This window comes from Oxyura jamaicensis, chromosome 1, assembly GCF_011077185.1.
Source record: "Oxyura jamaicensis isolate SHBP4307 breed ruddy duck chromosome 1, BPBGC_Ojam_1.0, whole genome shotgun sequence".
Classification (NCBI taxonomy): domain Eukaryota; kingdom Metazoa; phylum Chordata; class Aves; order Anseriformes; family Anatidae; genus Oxyura; species Oxyura jamaicensis.
In genome coordinates, this window is record NC_048893.1 from 83346811 (window position 1) to 83364105 (window position 17295).

Below are 17295 nucleotides of genomic sequence, written 5' to 3' on the forward strand. Positions count from 1 at the left end.
CACTGGCAAAGTTTTTTGTTTTTTGTTTTTTTTTTTACCTTCTCATATCCCTTTAGCCTCATGCCATACTCCCTTAAACAGCAAAGAGCTAAAATATTCTGATCAAGTTTGTTTGTTTGTTTGTTTGTTTTTTAAAAAAAAAAAAAAAGAGGAAAAAAAAGTCAAGTACTCAGTTTTGGTGAGCACCCAGGCCTTTTGAACCTTAAAAGGTAACTACATTTGACTGCGCTGTATTCTGTCCTCTTCCACTTGGTAAACAAACCTCTGTACCCTGCAAAACATACTGACAACTGCCAGCCAAAAATCTGACCCTATTTATCCTCCAGATTGCAGTCAGAATTTCCTTTGCTTTGTCCACTCTAAGGTAGCTGCTTGATGGATTGAACTGATTTCACAGTAAATTGAGTCTGTGGCTTGTGTCAGCTTAGAAGAATGCAGTACTTTAGCATTTAGGAACTGGGGGTGGTGAAGGGTGCCGAAGCTTAACACTGGTCTGTGTTGAAATATTGTAAAACTTCTCATTACTAAAAGATTATTGTTTTGTTTCCTCTTCAGTGCAAAACAGCTGGTTCGTGGAGAACCTAATGTCTCATACATCTGCTCTCGGTACTACAGGGCACCAGAGTTGATCTTTGGAGCCACCGATTATACCTCCAGTATAGGTATGTATGAGCATTTGTTAAAATCTATACCAGCTGCGTGTTTTTGTTCTGTAGGTAAGTGTAAAGGCTTGCAAGAGGCAGAATTTTGTTGTAGATGGTCAGGTACCACTTATTTAGAAAGTACACGTTTCATAGGTGGCTGCTGTGATGTCTGTACCTTTTTGAGGTTTCAGTGTCAATTACATTAGAAGAGGGTGGTGGTGTTGCTTCATTTTTTTTTTTTAGTATATGGGGTGCAATCTGATTCAAATAAAACATTTTCCAATTCTCCAGGTAATTTTTCCATTTAGTCTCAAAGTAGGTATGAAATCTCAAACTAAAAAACAAAAACATTTTAAGGACTTAAAATAACTATAAAGGAGGACTGTAGAAATACCAACTTTAACACTGCTTGTGATATGCTGTGTTTTAGACCTGAATAATTCTGTTGCTTGTTTGCTTGGCTTTTAGTGAAGTGTTTTTAATGGCAGAGAAAATGTGGTGTGATGTTTAGCTTTAAACTCTGTAATGTGTACAGCAGCATTTCTGATTCTGCTTATTCTGTTAACTTATTCTTCTGCTTAGTCATTAATTTTGAACATGGAGACAACTTCTTCTTAATACCTGGTCCATAGCTGCATCATGGCAATACCGGGGAAACCAGAGGTTTTGGCAAAGGGCAGGGAATAGCCAGGTTTTCATACAGCAGTCATAGCAGGTTGCTCAAAGTAAACAGCATCGGCTTGGGTTGTTGTGGGTAGCATCTTCAGTTTTTTAGTCGAGGTACTTCCTGGGGTCTTTTTGAAGGCTGTGCTGAAAAGACTGGGATTTGGCTCTCATGGTCCCCATGTAAGTTCTAACTGGTTAAACTCAATGGCTGACTTAGCTCATTTCACATCTTCAGTTCTTTGAAAACGGAAGAATTCCCAAAGACTTACTTGCTCTCGTTATTATTTTTTTTCCCATTAATTATTCTCCAGTATTATACTGTAGCAACACTCACTCACCTCTCTTGGTATAAAAAAGCAGTAGTCTGGGGAAAATAATGGCACAGTAAAGATAAAGCGGCAGAACTTCTCTTGGTTGGGCAAGCCAAAAATGTCAGCCCCAGCCCTGCCCTTGCTGCCCGTGGGCACGGCTGGCTCCCGCAGTTTGCTCTTCAAGGTGCTGACTCAGCTTCAATTCTCAGCTGCAATTGACAGGAGGCTTCATTTTGGCTAGGTTAACCTCCTGCTGGGTTAGGGAGGTGAATCAACATCACTGTGCAGTCCGATAAGCACCAGAGCCCAGGTAAAAGTGGCAGGAGCTCCTGAGTGAGAGGAAGGCAGCTGATCCCAGCTGACATCTTTTTGCCAGCTGAGAGCTAATAGATTGACTCAGCTGTGTTATCAGAATGCACGGAGACAACTTGTTTCAGAGGATAACTGTATAAAACAAATATTTTAGGTGTCACCAGAAGAGACTGCTTTGCAGATAAGTCTGTGAAATGTCTCTTGCTCCAACTGTATAGTGACTTTAATCTTGCAATTTTTTTCAGAAACTTAAAAAGTTGTTTTGTTTTTTGTGTTCTTACCTGTCGCTCTCTACAGTTCTAATAAAAATATCATGATAAAGTGAGGAGTCCGTTTCCCACATGCCAAAAGCATCATGATTTTAAACCGTTGTGGTTCAGACTTTTCTCATGCCCCCAGAAAACTGTCACCCCAAGCCTCTTCTAAATAAATCAATAGAGATTAAACTTGCACAGAATAGCTTGAAAACGAAGCTCAGCAAATAGTTTTCCTTCCTTCCCTTTCCTCCTTCAACTTCCTTTTCAACAGAATCTTTGCATCTGGGAGCTGAGAAGTAAAAAGATGCTTTTACAAACTTATTTTGCCGTTTCCCAGCACTCCGCAATGTGTTGGGAGCTCTATGGTTTTAGGTATGTTATTCAGCTTTTTCCCGTGGTAATAAATGCCATGTTCATCCTTAGCTCTTGCTAGATAGGCAGCAGCAGTGCTTAGTGAGCACTCTCCTGACTTCGCCGACGTAGGATTAGTCATCCCAGCGGAACCGACATTCTTTGAGCACCACGCAACAAGCACAGATAGGTTTTCTTCTGAGAGAGGGGAAAGAACACTTAATTATCAGTAATTCATCCAGAATTCAACGTATAGGAAACCCTGAAATGCTTCATTATTGTAATACTGGATTTTTAACCATTTTTTTTAAAGGTGGACACGTGTTTTGTAATTGCTATGTTCTTCTGAGCTGTTAGATCAACAGTCTTCCTGCTGGAAGTTACAGGGTGTGTGTGGTAACAAAAACTGAACTTTAAACATGGTGTAGGGATCTCTACTCTTCTGTTTAAACATGATATCTGAAAACTGCATGAAAATAAAATAGGTGAAGAATATGAAGCCTCTCTATGAAGTGCTTCAAGTAGAACTTCCTTTTAGGTTGCCCACAAGGCATCTGGCTGTTTTTATGAGCTTTTTGTTACTTGATAACCTTACTGCAGGGCTTGTGATGGTAACCTGCTTCAATACAGGGATCGCCAGCAGTATTTCTGAGCAAGAGGTACTTTTTAAACTTAGGTTGTGTCACATGTCAAACTACACAAACGAGTAGTGACTCTGGTGGCCCAAGACTGGCAGCAGAGCCAGAATGCATCGTGACCATTTCAGCAGTCAGTCAGTCATGCTGTTCAGAAGTGTGACCAAGAGTTGCATTATCCTGTCTGGTTTATCTAGGTTGTACATTAATGCATGAATTTGTCATTGTGACATGGCTAGATCTTAGACGTAGCAGAAACTGAATGCGGCTCTAGGACCGTGTCTTTTCATCCTAGAGGTTGCAACAGAGCTGTAAACTGGCTCTGATTTCTGAGATCTTACTTATTTTATGAAAGCTCATGATTTAATGGGGCCTTCTGAATTATAATTTAAAAATAGCATAAATCGAAGGTAGTGTTTGCACCTTTGTAAGAATGTGTTCCTGGTTTTGTTCGTGCAGCTATTTTGTAGGAGCTTCCCTTTTCTGCAAACCAAGCCCTTCAGCCGTCCCTTGACAGTCTTGGCTGAAGTCTTCTTCCTTGCAGGTCTGCGTGTGTGATGCCACCCCAGAGTACATTGCCCGCATGCTGCTGGCTGCACTCGAGCACTTGTCGCCTGGGTGCTGCTGCCGGCTGAAAAACCGTGGGATTGCTGCCCACATTCTCCTTGAATGTCCTGGGACAAACATAGACTGGCGCTGGAGTAGGGATGGACAGAGAAATTTGTTACTACACGATTCTGGTTTTATAAAAAGAAGCACTGCTGCTTTTACCTGCAGAACGTACATTTTTGCTAGGTGAGGTGATGGGACAAAGGAGTGCTCATCAGGTCATGGTGGCACTTCTGGGTAGCGAGGGTCTGCTGGTCTCCAGCGTGTTTTCTCCGACACGGTGCTGGCAGGAATCGAGAGCATTCCAGAGGCAACATTTATAGCCCCTGGCAGGGGAAGATTGACCTGTATGGCTGTATCGCTGGCTGCTGTTGGGCTGTCCAAAAATAAGCGCCATGAAGTTATTCATTCACTTTCCTAGCAAGCACTAGGAAGAGAGTAGTTCAGCAGAGCAGAATTCCCTCTGGAGGCATGTGCAGCGGGGCTGTTTCACAATTCCTTGGGAAGAACCATCGTGAGGTGTGTCCCAGACCCGTTTCCAGCCAGTAAAAGGGCTTTGCCTGTCTATCTCAGGTGATGACTCCCAGCGCTGAAAATAAGCATGGGTGTTAATTTACTGAACTATTCTCTCGTCTCTGATTCAGTTTCATCTCTTCGGTGCAGAAAAAGAGAGATACCAGTGTTGAATTTGTTCCTGATGACTTTCTAAGCATTTCATGTTTCAGCTGTGCTCTGCATCATCGAGTCTGATGATGTGTGCTGGCTCAGTGTCCAAAGCTTGCACTGACATGGCATGCATGCCCGTAATGCTCAATTTTGCTCTCGTTCTGACGTACCAAAAAGTGTTCCAATTAAGTAGCGATGAAAAGCAGTTTGTGCTTTGGCATTTGGCTACTAGAAGCTGCTGATTTTACAGCCTCTTAGGGCTACTTCTCTGACTTTCCTCCCTGTTAGTTTCTACAGATGGTTGGTTTCCAGAGAAACAACCTTGAGTCACCTCTGAGATGGAGGAAATCCATTGAGACGGATTAAGGGTTAGTGGGGCAGAGATGACTAGATGAGGAAGAAAATGTAGGAAAGTGAATGTGCCCCACAGAGTTTCAGATGGAGGAAGAGTTCTTAGGATGAGTCTTTTTTCATCCATTCCGTATGAACTTTTTCTTCTTCAAAAAAAAATAAGTTTGGGGAGCTAGGGCGTGATGCAATGAATGCTGCTCATGCAATGAAGATGGGAGCTAACTTTTCAGCTCGGGAAGGCAGAGTTTGAGATCACAACTTCAAAGCTGTTGCACAAAGTATGCTGTCGCAGCCAGCCTTGATTAGAAATGGTCACTGTCCACTTGCAGAATTCAAGCTAGCATTTTGCAGGCTGTCATGCTGGATGCTTTGTCTTGAATTAAAGAGAAATACAGGTTCTTGTACCTTCTCTAGTGCTGGAATGGCATAAAAAGCAAGGCGAGCATCCAGATCATATTATTAGACAAGTTTATGATCACCTCATAACTGCAAAGATCATTAAAGTAATAGAAATGTATTTAATGAAAGCTTTGTAGTATAAGAGGCTATGTGAGTTTTTGCGTGCTTAAATTACTACAGGCCATTCAGATAATGGTATTTGTCCATTTCTTTTGGTTTAACCTGACAGTACACAGCCATTCACTCACTCCCCCACCGCTTTGGGATGGGGAAGGGAAAGGTAAAACTCGTGGATTGAGGTAAAGGCAGTTTATTATTTTCCCTTCCTTTTCTGTCCTGTTAATAACATAAAGAATTCACAAATGCACGATGCAGTTGCTTACCACCAGCTGACCGATGGCAGCATGAGGAGCTGCAAAGTCCTTGGCTCAGTACAAGGATTGCTCTGCAACTACTAGAACATGGGCGTGTTACCAGCTTTATTCCCATCCTAAATCCTAAACATAGCACCATACCAACTAGTAGGAAGAATATTAACTATCCCAGCTGAAATCAGGACAGTGTTTTCAGTCTATAGAAGATATGACATAAGCTGCTTTTGTTACTTGTGGGAACTAATTGCATTTACTGCCTGTATTGTTTAGACTGCATTCTACTAAAGGTATAAAGAAAGTAGCTTTGCTCACTTTCTTACACATCAAATCAATAGGTTTCAGTATTTTTGTCTTAAAATTTCACATTATTCCAACTAGTTTCGCATAAGGATAATTAGTTAGATTTCATTCTTGTTTTACTCCTAACATCCTCTCTTGTTTATTAACTAGTTGAAAGCATTTGAACGATAGTCATGTTTTGCCTTAATTAGATTGCATAGATTAAAAAGAATATACATCTCTTCCTACGGGAGCCAGTAGCTATACTGCAAATGTACTCTGAAAGATTAAAAGCCAACAGTTAGCTTCGACTGTACCAGGGCAGAACATGGTCTGTTAAGAAGCTATCAAAAACTAACATGACCTGCCTTAGCACATCTCTGAAGTTATGTATCTTTAAGTACATAATTCAGTACATTTTTATTTTTCTAAGTATAGAACTTTTTACTTCAGGATTGTGGAGAATGTTACCATTCAAATTTGGAAGATAAATTCCAAAAGTACAGATTCAAAGGAATAATAATAAAAAAAAATAAAATACTAAATCATTGTCGAATGAATTTCAGTCCTCTTAAAGTCAGTGGCAAAAATTGCATTAAATTTCAGCAGGGTCAAAATTTACCATTTTCTTCCTTGTTGTACATTGTTCAGCAGAGTTGTGTAAACACCTATGTAAATTGTATTTGTTACCATCCCTGCTTCAAGCTGCTGAAGTTGGCTTCAGATCTCTGGCTTTAATTGAGAATACTTTGAAGATTTGCTCATTTCCTTGAAGAGGGAATGTGGCCCAAGTCTGAATTTGGAAGACGCTGCTGGAAAAAGTTGTGGATTTCAGAGCCTCTGCGGTGTGTATTGATTAATTTAAAGTATCAAAGCAAATAAGGAAAATTAAACAGGCTTTTAACAAGGCATTAAATCACCTGATTTGATGAACTTCGCTGCACAAGGAACAACTGCGTAGGTTTCCAGTGGATTTGCTGTGTTTGATGGATTCCCCCAGTACGAATGCCACAAGCATTCCTTAGACTTCCCCAGCTGTTCCCTTGTGACCTACATCCTTTTTATTCTCTTTCCCACTGCAGTGCCCTCAGCGTTCTCCTGCATCCAGCCTCTTTCTGGTTGCACCTCCTTTGGCTTGTCTGCGGCTGAGGTTTGTGTGCTGGGCAAGCCAGGCAGGTCCCGCAGGGACTGAGCTCTCCTTGCCACAGCGGTGACGCTGGTGCACGCTCTCCCTCTGTTTTTTACAAAACTTCTGAAATCAGTTCAAGACCTCTGCCTTTCAGACCGGTCTGAAATTGGCTGGGGGACAGAGAAGGGAGCCTGGGAAGGGATAAAACAGCACAAAGCCAATTTCGCAGAGAAGCCAGCCAGGTTATTTAAAAACAGTTTTACAAAGCCACAGTCCAATTTGAATAAAAAAATGCTAACTTAGTTTCCAGATTTTAAAAGGAACTGAGTTCTGAATGCTGACTTACTCAAATAACAGCTTTGGGTTTGTGTATGTTCTGTCTTTTCCTTCCCACATATTGTTTCTTTCTCAGTCCAAAATAAGTGTTGGAATAGTCGGTAATGATTGTAGCTTAGAGGTACCACTTGCTTTTATGTATTCACACGGAAAGGACTCAGCTTTCTTAAACCCCCCTTAAGGTGCCTTTACATGGACTGTGAAGTTAGTGCTCAGCTTAACACATTTAATCTGTTTCTTCACTGCTTCTGAAGAAATCTGTTGAACTGTTGTGTAAGTTCCTAGAAACCCAACCACATATTTGACAGGCTCTTGGTATGTGACATAAAAAGTGATCTTTTGCATCATCCTTTGGCTGTATGTATTGGCTGTAGTTACCCATTAGCAGCTGCTGAGCAGTCAGATGCACTTAATTGTTCTTTATTTGATGCCTTTGCCCAAAAGAGATCTTGGCACCTTGGTGTCTTTATCAGCATCTACTAAATTTTGCTAAAAGTTCACAAAGTGGGTGGTTTGTTTGCTTGTTGAAAATTGACTTAAATTTGTGAGTAGTTCTGATTGCCATTTTTTGTTGTAAGTCATTACTTTTTAGGGTAAGCATTGATGCAAATTTTGTCCTAAGGCATTATCATCAATTTGACTTGGAGAGGCATTACGTTGAAAGGTGCAGTAATTTTTTTGTCCACCGTGTGTTATGATTGAACTGCATGTTTCTTGAGAAGAGGGGAAAATACTTCTACATTATCCCCCTCTCTCTTTTTGACATGGGCACGGGAAGGAAAAGTCTGTTCTCACTTCCCAGTTACTGTTATCAGTCTTGGATTCCTGATGTTTTTATTTTTGTATCAGTCTCTAGTGGTTATGACAAAGTAATAGTCAACTCTTAGAGGACTATCTGGTGTCAGTTATAGCTAAAGATTTGTGTGCTGCGTGTATCCTGCTTCCCGGTGGTGTTATTTGAATACACTTGGGGAGTAAGAATCTTCAGCATGGGGTATCTCCAGCTGGAAGACATCTCAGGAGGTAAATTCATAGAATCACAGAACGGTTTGGGTTGGAAGGGTCCTTAAAGCCCACCCAGTTCCAACCCCCCTGCCATGGGCAGGGACACCTCCCACCAGACCGGGTTTCCCAAAGCCCCATCCAGCCTGGCCTCGAACAACTCCAGGGATGGGGTAGTTCTCTGGGTTTTGAGTTGTGGCGGTGGTGGTACTGTTGTTTGCTGGAGGAAGATGCTTTTGTAAGAGTAGACAACAGCTTGAAGAAGCATGGGAGAAAAGTGACTGGTTCTGTTCTTTTCTCTTTTGAGGCATTACAGTCTTGTAGTCTTTATAAATCTTTCGGTATTGATTGCTTTTTTAAGATTTTTGTGTGAGGTTTCAGATGGATGTTGAATATATTATGACTTTTCTATGATACTGTATAGACAATCTGTTCTCTGGAGAAAGCTCATTGCATCTCTGTCATACTTGTAGTCTGGGAGCAGTTTAAACTTGAGTATTTGGTGTGCAGTTGTAGCAAATTCTCACCAGTATCTTCTGTCAAGTGTTCACTGAAGCTGCTTCGTTAAGTTTTTGTTCAGAATGACTGTTGTGGAGAAAAAAAGGTCAATTCTGTAGTACATGTGGATGTGTTCTTAAGTTACTGTTGTAGTATTGAATTGCCTTATTTCTATATAAAAAGATACACCTCTAATAGATGGTGAAGATTGTCTTACATTGAAGAGTAGCTGCTAGTGGCTAGATGTGGTTTTTGCTATATGAATGAAAGTGAATTTATGGCATCTTTTACAGATGCTATTGACCTATGTCTTGCAGCACCATTGTTCAGCCAAGTTTGCAAATGGAATTGGGATAAAGATTAGGTTTTGATGCGACTCTGAGGCTGTCTTAGTTATTATGTGCTACATATTACCAGTAATATTTGCAGTACTGGTATTTCTGCTAATGCATATATGCTTTCAGTACATAGATGACAAATTAATCTATTCAACATTCAGAAACAGCAAAAACATCAGCCGTCGTGCTAGATGATAACTATGGGTAGTTGGTGATCATTGTGATTTAAGAACAGCACAGGGCTTGGGAAAGTTCCTAATTTTCCTGTGGCAAATATACTGTTCTTTTCCCTATGTGTATAAATTTTAATGTCAAGATATGCGGTGTTCAACGTTATTTTCAAGTTCACATTGTCTTATTGCTTGACTTCTAGAATACCTGCCCCCCTATTGCTTTATGCCACATGTCTTTGTTTCCTAGATGTACATTTAGGAGAGGAATGTTTTTGATTTTTAGCTGTGTTATGTGCAGTATGAAACCTGGCAAGCAATAAAGTTAGTAGCTTAAAATTTCTGTGGTTTTATATATATATACATATAAAAAGGGCTCAATATATACCTTTTACTGATACCTTCTCTTGTCCTCTGCTCTTTTCCCCTTTTTCAGATGTGTGGTCAGCAGGCTGTGTATTGGCTGAACTGTTACTAGGACAACCAATCTTTCCAGGTGACAGTGGCGTGGATCAGTTGGTGGAAATAATCAAGGTATGGAATTTCATGTGTTTTATTTTTTTTCCCCTACTCCTTTGGAATCAGTATGAAAATGTTCATTGTTACGAGCTTGGCAACATGTATTTTCAGTCATCATTGTACAATGAGTTGTGTGTAAACCATGGCTGAAAACACTTTTTGTGTTTTTGAGAACTTGATGATCTTTATTTGTCCCTCTTGCAATCATGTGTAATGATACATTATCTTTTAATTACATAGGATTTTGTCCCGTTAAAGGATTGCACTTTCAGTGTGCTTGGAAATGGTGCTTACATACTGAGCCAATATTTATGCATGTGTGATTCTCATTCTTTAAGAATCTGGCTCTTTTTTCTTTGTTGCACGCAGTTAGTACTTGGCTTTGAAAACAGTGTTATTAAATTTCTTTGTGCCAGATTCTTCACATATGTAGCCATCTTCTCTTCCTCCTTCCTACCAGTTCTTTGAGGTAAGGGGTGAAAATATGCGCTCCTTTTTGCAGCTGGAGAATCGGGACCTAATCAAATGTAGGGGAAAATACCTTCCATCTGAAAAGTCTTACTTTTGAAGTGAAAAAGACCTAATATTTCAAAATACGTAACATTTATATATCGCTGAAGTTAAAACGCATCTTGATTGATTTAATTTGGTAAGCTGTGAATATTCTGTGGTTCTCAAATTAGAGGCATGGGGAAAAAAATCATAGCTTAAAAGATTGGTGCCTGACTTCCCAGCATCTACCCAGTTCAGCTTCGGTACCTTTGAAATGTTCTTTTCTCTTCCCTAGTGTAACCCTCCTCATTCAGCGCCTGCAGTGCATCTGTACTATGCGCTTGGTAAAATGGGAGCATTACAAAGGATAAGATAGATGCGTGTGCTTTTTGGCTTTATTTCATCACCACAAGGGGACTCTTCTAAGAGAACTTGCTTCTTGGTTTTGCCACTTAACAACTACCATGTTTGTGTGTCAACGTCCTCCTTATCTGTTACTCACTAGAAGAATTGTAAAACCCGTGTGTTGCTGATGTCTTTGTCCCTGTCTTAACACAACATCTGATGCCAGCCAGCTCCAAGTTGTCATCCTGCTGCATGGAGAATGTGAGCTGGTGAGGCTCAGTGTTTCTGTGGCCTGCTCTCTGATCTCAGTCAGGTGTGTCCTGACCTTTCTAGGCTCTTGTCATGTCTCCTCCAGCATTTGACTATGTAAACCTAGTTACTACTGCAGTGGTTTTATGTCTGTGCTGCTGGAAGTCATCCAGTCGATTTCTTTCCTCCAGAGGCTTCCTGCACCTCCTCCTAAGACTTCCTTGGTTTCTTATTGTTGTCTTTCTGCCTAGTGTATCTCAAACTCAGTAAGATCATGTCGGGTCAGTTTACATGGGAAACATCTGTGGAAAAATAAAGTTGCTGTCACAAGTAGTGCTGATGATGACACAAGTGATAATTTTCTCCTCTCGAGAAGCATCTTGGAGCAGTGCAGTGCTTTCCATTGCACAGCTTTTCCGAGAAGTAAAGCGGTCCCTCTAAACATTTCAGAGTGCTAGAGTTCCTGAGGAATTTGTAGAATAAACTGTGCTGCTTGCCATCAGAAGTTTGCAAAAAGTTCCGTTTGGTTTAATTAATGTCTGCATTCCCAAGAAACTACATCTAATGAGTTTTTGTGAAAACTACGGTTTATATCACGGTGAAAGTCCTGTAAGTCCTTCATGGCTCAGTTAGAAATCTGAGAGTAGAGAGGCCTTATCAGCAAAACCATAGTGCTCTGGCATTGCTTTGACTTAAACAATATCCAAGTACAATAATTAGGAAGTAGATGTCCTCTCGTTATTGAGGATGTTTGCCAAGCAGAGATTGTGCTTTTCTTTGAAGTTTACTAGAAGCAGCCTTCATTAGCTGGACGTTTTCAGTTCTGCAATATTGGAAGAAAACATCTGTAAACTAATAATTTTATAGCATGCATGTGCTCTGACTGTGAGGATTCTGCTTCATTTACACTTGTGTGAAGTTGTAATGAAGCAAAGGAATACTTTAATAAAATTGCTGTTGGTCTGTCTACAGTCTACATTTCTTTAAATACTGCTACCATAAATTGCAGTAATTTTTATTGACCAATTCATAGAGTATCCCGAGTTGGAAGGGACCCACGAAGACTGAGCCCAATTCATAGCTGAATATATAGTACTGGCAAACTAGTGTCATGGTGCATGATGCCAGAGGAGTATCTGGTGTAAAGGCTTGATCTTCATTAAATAATAGCTTGACATGATGATTTTCACCTCAGAAGAAACAGATCAGTGAATTTCTTTAAATGTAGAAAGGGTGATTCTGAATGATCATCCCAGACCTGTTTTTTGGGGGGGAGGTCTCATCTCCTCTTAGACACGTACCCCTCTGCACACAGAAACTAACTGAAACAGCTTAAATGTAGGAATAACTCCATTTTATAGGAAGCCTAGTCTCTTCAATTAAAAGGTTACTGTTCAGAGAATATGTTTTAGGAAAGTCTGGGAGAACAAATGCTGTAAATCATGAAGTAGAAGTTATGAAAAAAGGGTGTTCACTGGATCCCTAAATAAAATACAATGGAAAATGTAAATTAGAATGGGTGGATGCCATGAATAATTTTCTGCCCATATATTTGTTACAGAGAAAACACAGATTCTCAAGGCAACAATAGAAGGGAAAATGAATGTAAACTGCCTAAGGGAACTGTTTTTCAATGCCCCTGTACCACATCTCGTGTTGAGAATTTTTGTATCAACTATTCATAAAAGCACTGGCAAAAGGCTGAGGTGAGAATACAGAGAGAATTGTACTTGAGGACAGCGCAGCCAACAAAATGTGAAACATGAGGTTATTTAAGATTTCATTTACAATAGGGTTCATTTAATTATTATTATTTTTTTTTACATATGGCATCCACCACTTCCATTTGATGCCGTAGAATGTTTTTATCTAAGGCTTATGTTGTAACACAGACTTATTTTAATGCTGGCTGGCTGTAGGAGAAGCAGAGCTATGGGATCCACCAGTTGTAGGGGGTCTCTCATGAGGCCCCACCTGGAGCCCTGTGCTCAGCTCTGGGGCCTCCAGCACACAAAGGACATGGAGCTGTTGGAGCAGGTCCAGAGGAGGGCCACCAGGGTGATCAGAGGGCTGGAGCACCTCTCCTACAAAGACAGACAGGGTTGTTTGGCCTGGAGAAGAGAAGGCTCCAGGGAGGCCAGTACTGGGGTACTTGCAGTACCTTAATGGGACCTACAGGAACGCTGGGGAGGGATTCTTTACAAGCAAGTGTAGTGATAGGACAAGCAGTAATGGCTTGAAATGGAGGATAGTTGGGGGGGAAAAATCTTTATTCTGAGGGTAGTGAGGCACTGGCACAGGCTGCCCAGAGAAGCTGTGGATACACCATCCCTGGAGGTGTTCAAGGCCAGGCTGGATGGGACTTGGAGCAGCCTGGTCTGGTGGGAGGTGTCCCTGCCCATGGCAGGGGGGTTTGAACTGGATGGCTTTTGATGTCCCTCCCACCCAAACCAGTCTGTGATTCTAGAACAGCCACACACTTTGTAGAAAGTTGCAGGCTGGGACCAGTGCTTCTTGTTGCACTGTGACCATCTTGGAGCCTCACATTTCAGATGGCTTCCTTGGAATGTATGTCTGAAATTGAGGGACAGAGAAAATGGAGTATTTCCAGTTCCCTAAAAAGGCTAGAGTAAAAATAGTTATCCGCACATTTGAAAATGCATCTAGCTTTGATCCATTAAATTTACTTGAATCCCCTGCAAGAGAGGTCAGTTTAGAAACTTCTGCTGGTTCCTATCAGTTCAGAATGACTAAGAGCAACAATCAGTCTCGTAGCATGCTTCAGGCCAAGATGAATTTTTCACTTGCTTACTCAACTGTGCTTATTCAGAGTTTGTTTCACAATACAGCAATTGGACGCTACATCTGGATATGAAGTTTCTGCATTAGACTGGAGAATGGCTTTGAAATGCTACCACGTTAAACAAGTCCTCCTGTCTCACGCAGCACCGATGACATCCCCTTGGTAGTGGTGGTCATGAAGACAGTATTTGAGATGTGTCCATCCAGCATGGCTTGTCCTTCCCACAGGCTGCGTGCTCAACATCCTCAGTCGTTTGCTTTGTCAGAAAGGTTTTTGGCTTTTGTCAGACTGATCCACTTTCGGCAGTCTTCACACACTTCCATTTCGTGCAGTTTTTAAGGTCTGCTCCAGCCAATTGTGCTTGGAATTTCTCAAGGCCTGTTCCCTGCTCGCCAACTGCTCCAAAGACCTGTGCCCCTCTAGAACCACAGCATCATGTTCATGTGAACCAAAAGACAGTGTTCTTATTTTTAGCTTTTCTCTTGTTCATATTTCTTTAGTCTTTCCGTAGTAATACTTCTTTCTTCCTTCCTTGTTTCTTTAATAGTTCTACAGTCTTTCCAGATGTTCTTAGTCTGGCTGGGAGAAAGAGATATTTGACCACTTATCCCTGACAAAAGGATATTTGATACGGGGAAGTGCTGTCTCGAAGCTCCGTCTGAAGAAATAATTAATCTCAGCACATTCTTCTTGAGTACTTTCACCATTACAGGAGAGAAATTACATGATGTGCTTTTTCCAAGGTTTTATCTTGGATGGTGACTCTTCCTTATTATTTTTAGCTCTTGCTGGCTACTCTAAATGTTAGGTTATCCCATCGCTAGGAATATCTCAAGTGGGTAACCTGATCTATCTGTTGTAATTCACGCCCCTACTGGCTTTCGAGTGACATCTCCTTCAGAACCGTGCTAGTTCCTGAAGCGGGCACAGCAGCACTTCAGGCTTCAAGAGTGATCAGGTAAAGAAATTACATCGGAGCAAAAGCCTGTCAGTGTGAGCTGCTACCTAATTCCCCAGCGTGCCTGCAGGACGACTGTGCCTACCATGCAAGCTTGGACGAGGAATTCCTGGTCCCCCCCCCACCCTCTCGTGGTGCTGCAGAGCGTTGAAACCATCAGAGAAAAACTGGTTGGGGTGTCCCCCCTTGCTTGAACCATCTTCAAACACAGCTCCCTCAATGTGATTATTGTGTGTTCCCTTTGCAAAAAGAGAATTTCTGAAACGTTATGGTTTTCTAAGATAAATATTTACATGCATATTTACCTTCTAGGAGGGTTTACTCCCCTCAAAAAAATGGGGGAAAAAATCTTTGTCAGAAGAAAGAAACAGCAATACTCATCTGAGCAGCCCCGGCAGTGGGAGGACAACATCTGCTAATCTGCTTTTCGTTGTCTTTACCAGTAATACTTTTTTCCCTGTCTGTGCTGCAATCTTGAGGTGAGATGCCTTGACTAACTTGTGATTGTAGGAAAGGGTTGAGGGTTTTTTTTGTGTTTTTTTTTTTTTTCGGTTCCTCTGGACTGCGTGATTATTCCTTGCACCGAAGAATAATAAAATCATAGTCCCATAGTTAGGAAGAAGGCTAGGGGAAAAAGGTGTTAAAAGACAAGCTCAATAGTATCAGGAATCCTAGCCATGTGTAACTTCTTTTTGGTCTCTGACAGTTTTACTGAGCCGAACGCTAAGTATAGACTGCAATTATAATATATGGCTCACACTCAAATGTCAGGGTACTATTTTGGGCTCAGTTTTTGAAATAAAATAAATTCACTCACAGTAGTTAATGGGGAGAGTGGAGCTGTCTCTTCCAGGAGAATAAGCAGTCGGAGAGGAGGCTTTTTGTTATCAAACGTGGTCCTGCACTGAGCGAATGTGTGGCACTGGGACCGTCCCATCAGCGCTACGCGGCACCCCCTCGTCTCTGCTGTGGGCTTTTGTCTGGGTCCTCTCCCGTAAAGGAAGTCTTCTGGCATTTTCCACCCCGCACCACATCACAACTTGGCTGTTCCTGTGCCTGGTGCTATTCCACACTTGCAGTGCTTGCTGGCAGGCGGTATAAAAAGTTGATGAACAATTATACTCATGTCAGCAGTGACAATGGGTTTCTTCCTATTCCTGTTGTGTGGCTGTTCTTGAGTTTGTGAATAGAAGAGATCTCTATATTTAGTTGGCTCTCGTTTTTCTTTGACAAGAGCATGCTTTTGAAAGACCGTGTATATAAAATGCACAAGTTTATTTTTTACCCTAGACCTCTTGAAGCATTATTTCTCTGACCTGTGTTTACTGCTTGAGATTCTAGCACTGTGAATTTAAGTAACAATTTGGCATACCTCTAACGACTTTCTGAGGAGGTGCAGACATGTTCACAGAAGTATTAATTATGCCATCTGGTAAACCACACACACCAGATTTTCTGGAGGACATTTCCATGTAAGATTGCACAGTTTTCACAGGGAGGGCACTGTACCGCTGTAACTGTGGCTTTCTGGAGGGCTGAATTAAATAACCATCTTCTTCCCCTCTCACGTTCACTTCAGTCCTCACCAGCCAGAGTCTCTAAACTCTCCGTCTACCTAAGCATTTAACTGATTTTAGTTTTTTTGGCAAACATTTAGCAGTAACAACGTCAGAAAAGGCTTTTATTTCACTGGGGTTTGTGCAAAACTTAGAATTTCCTCCTCTTCATGTGTTGCAGCAGTGTGGTTTCGGTCTCAAATAAGCCTGCACATTTTTGTGCAGTGAAGCCAGGTGTGGACAGCCTCTGTCTTCAGTACTGGGGTGTAACTAAGGCATCCTTTGGAGCTGAATGTTATTCATCCTTCTGTGCAAATTCAGTTGCAAGTGCATAAAACGAAGATCATTATGCTATTTGTAGTCAAATTCAGGACTGACTTCAGATACAGAATTTTCTTGATGTTTAGAGATGTGGTTATAGATTTTCTTTAATTTTTTAAGATAGATACCAATGCTATCTTCATGAACCCTGTTCCTGAAAGAAAAAGTATTTAGGGTTCTTCATCTATTAGATGTGAATGTTAAGGAATAACTTCCCAGAAAATACTTGTAAAAGCTCCAGTGTTCAATTTTTGTCCTGAGAGAATTAAAGCAGCATCTCTCTTGTGTAAGCAAGGTGTAATCCTTGCTTACTCGTATTAGATATTTTTTTTCCATGTGTTTTTATTTAAGAGATGATGGTGACTATTGGGGATGAAGAGTAACAGCATTTGGCTGCTCACCTGTTGCCTTCACTTGCAAGATCTCTTCTCACAAGTCTTGCGTAGTCCTCATTTGTTCATTCAAATGTTAAGTCTGCATTCTAGCTACAGTCAAAAAAAAAACATCCTTTTCTTTGAAAATACCACCTTTCTGTCCCCAAGAAGCAGAAGTAGAGTAGCATGTGCTAATCTGCATAGACCTGAATAATTAAGTATTGGTCTCAGTATTTCTTAAGAGCTCTCTGAGGTAGGCAAGACTGGGGAGGGATCTCATCCACGTATAAAAATACCTGAAGGGAGGGTGCAAAGAAGCTGGAGCCAGGCTCTTTTCACTGGTGCCCAGTG

General features: G+C 41.2%; 1 protein-coding gene across 2 annotated transcripts in view; it reads left to right on the forward strand.

Annotated features, from left to right (window-relative positions):
- GSK3B (glycogen synthase kinase 3 beta) overlaps positions 1-17295 on the forward strand; it is a 142653-nt gene that overhangs the window by 95416 nt on the left and 29942 nt on the right. For both annotated transcript variants that reach the window (XM_035314771.1, XM_035314772.1), the window contains exons 7-8: positions 556-662; positions 9764-9861. In XM_035314771.1, coding sequence (XP_035170662.1) covers positions 556-662; positions 9764-9861 — 205 coding nt within the window. The remainder of the gene's footprint in view (positions 1-555; positions 663-9763; positions 9862-17295) is intronic.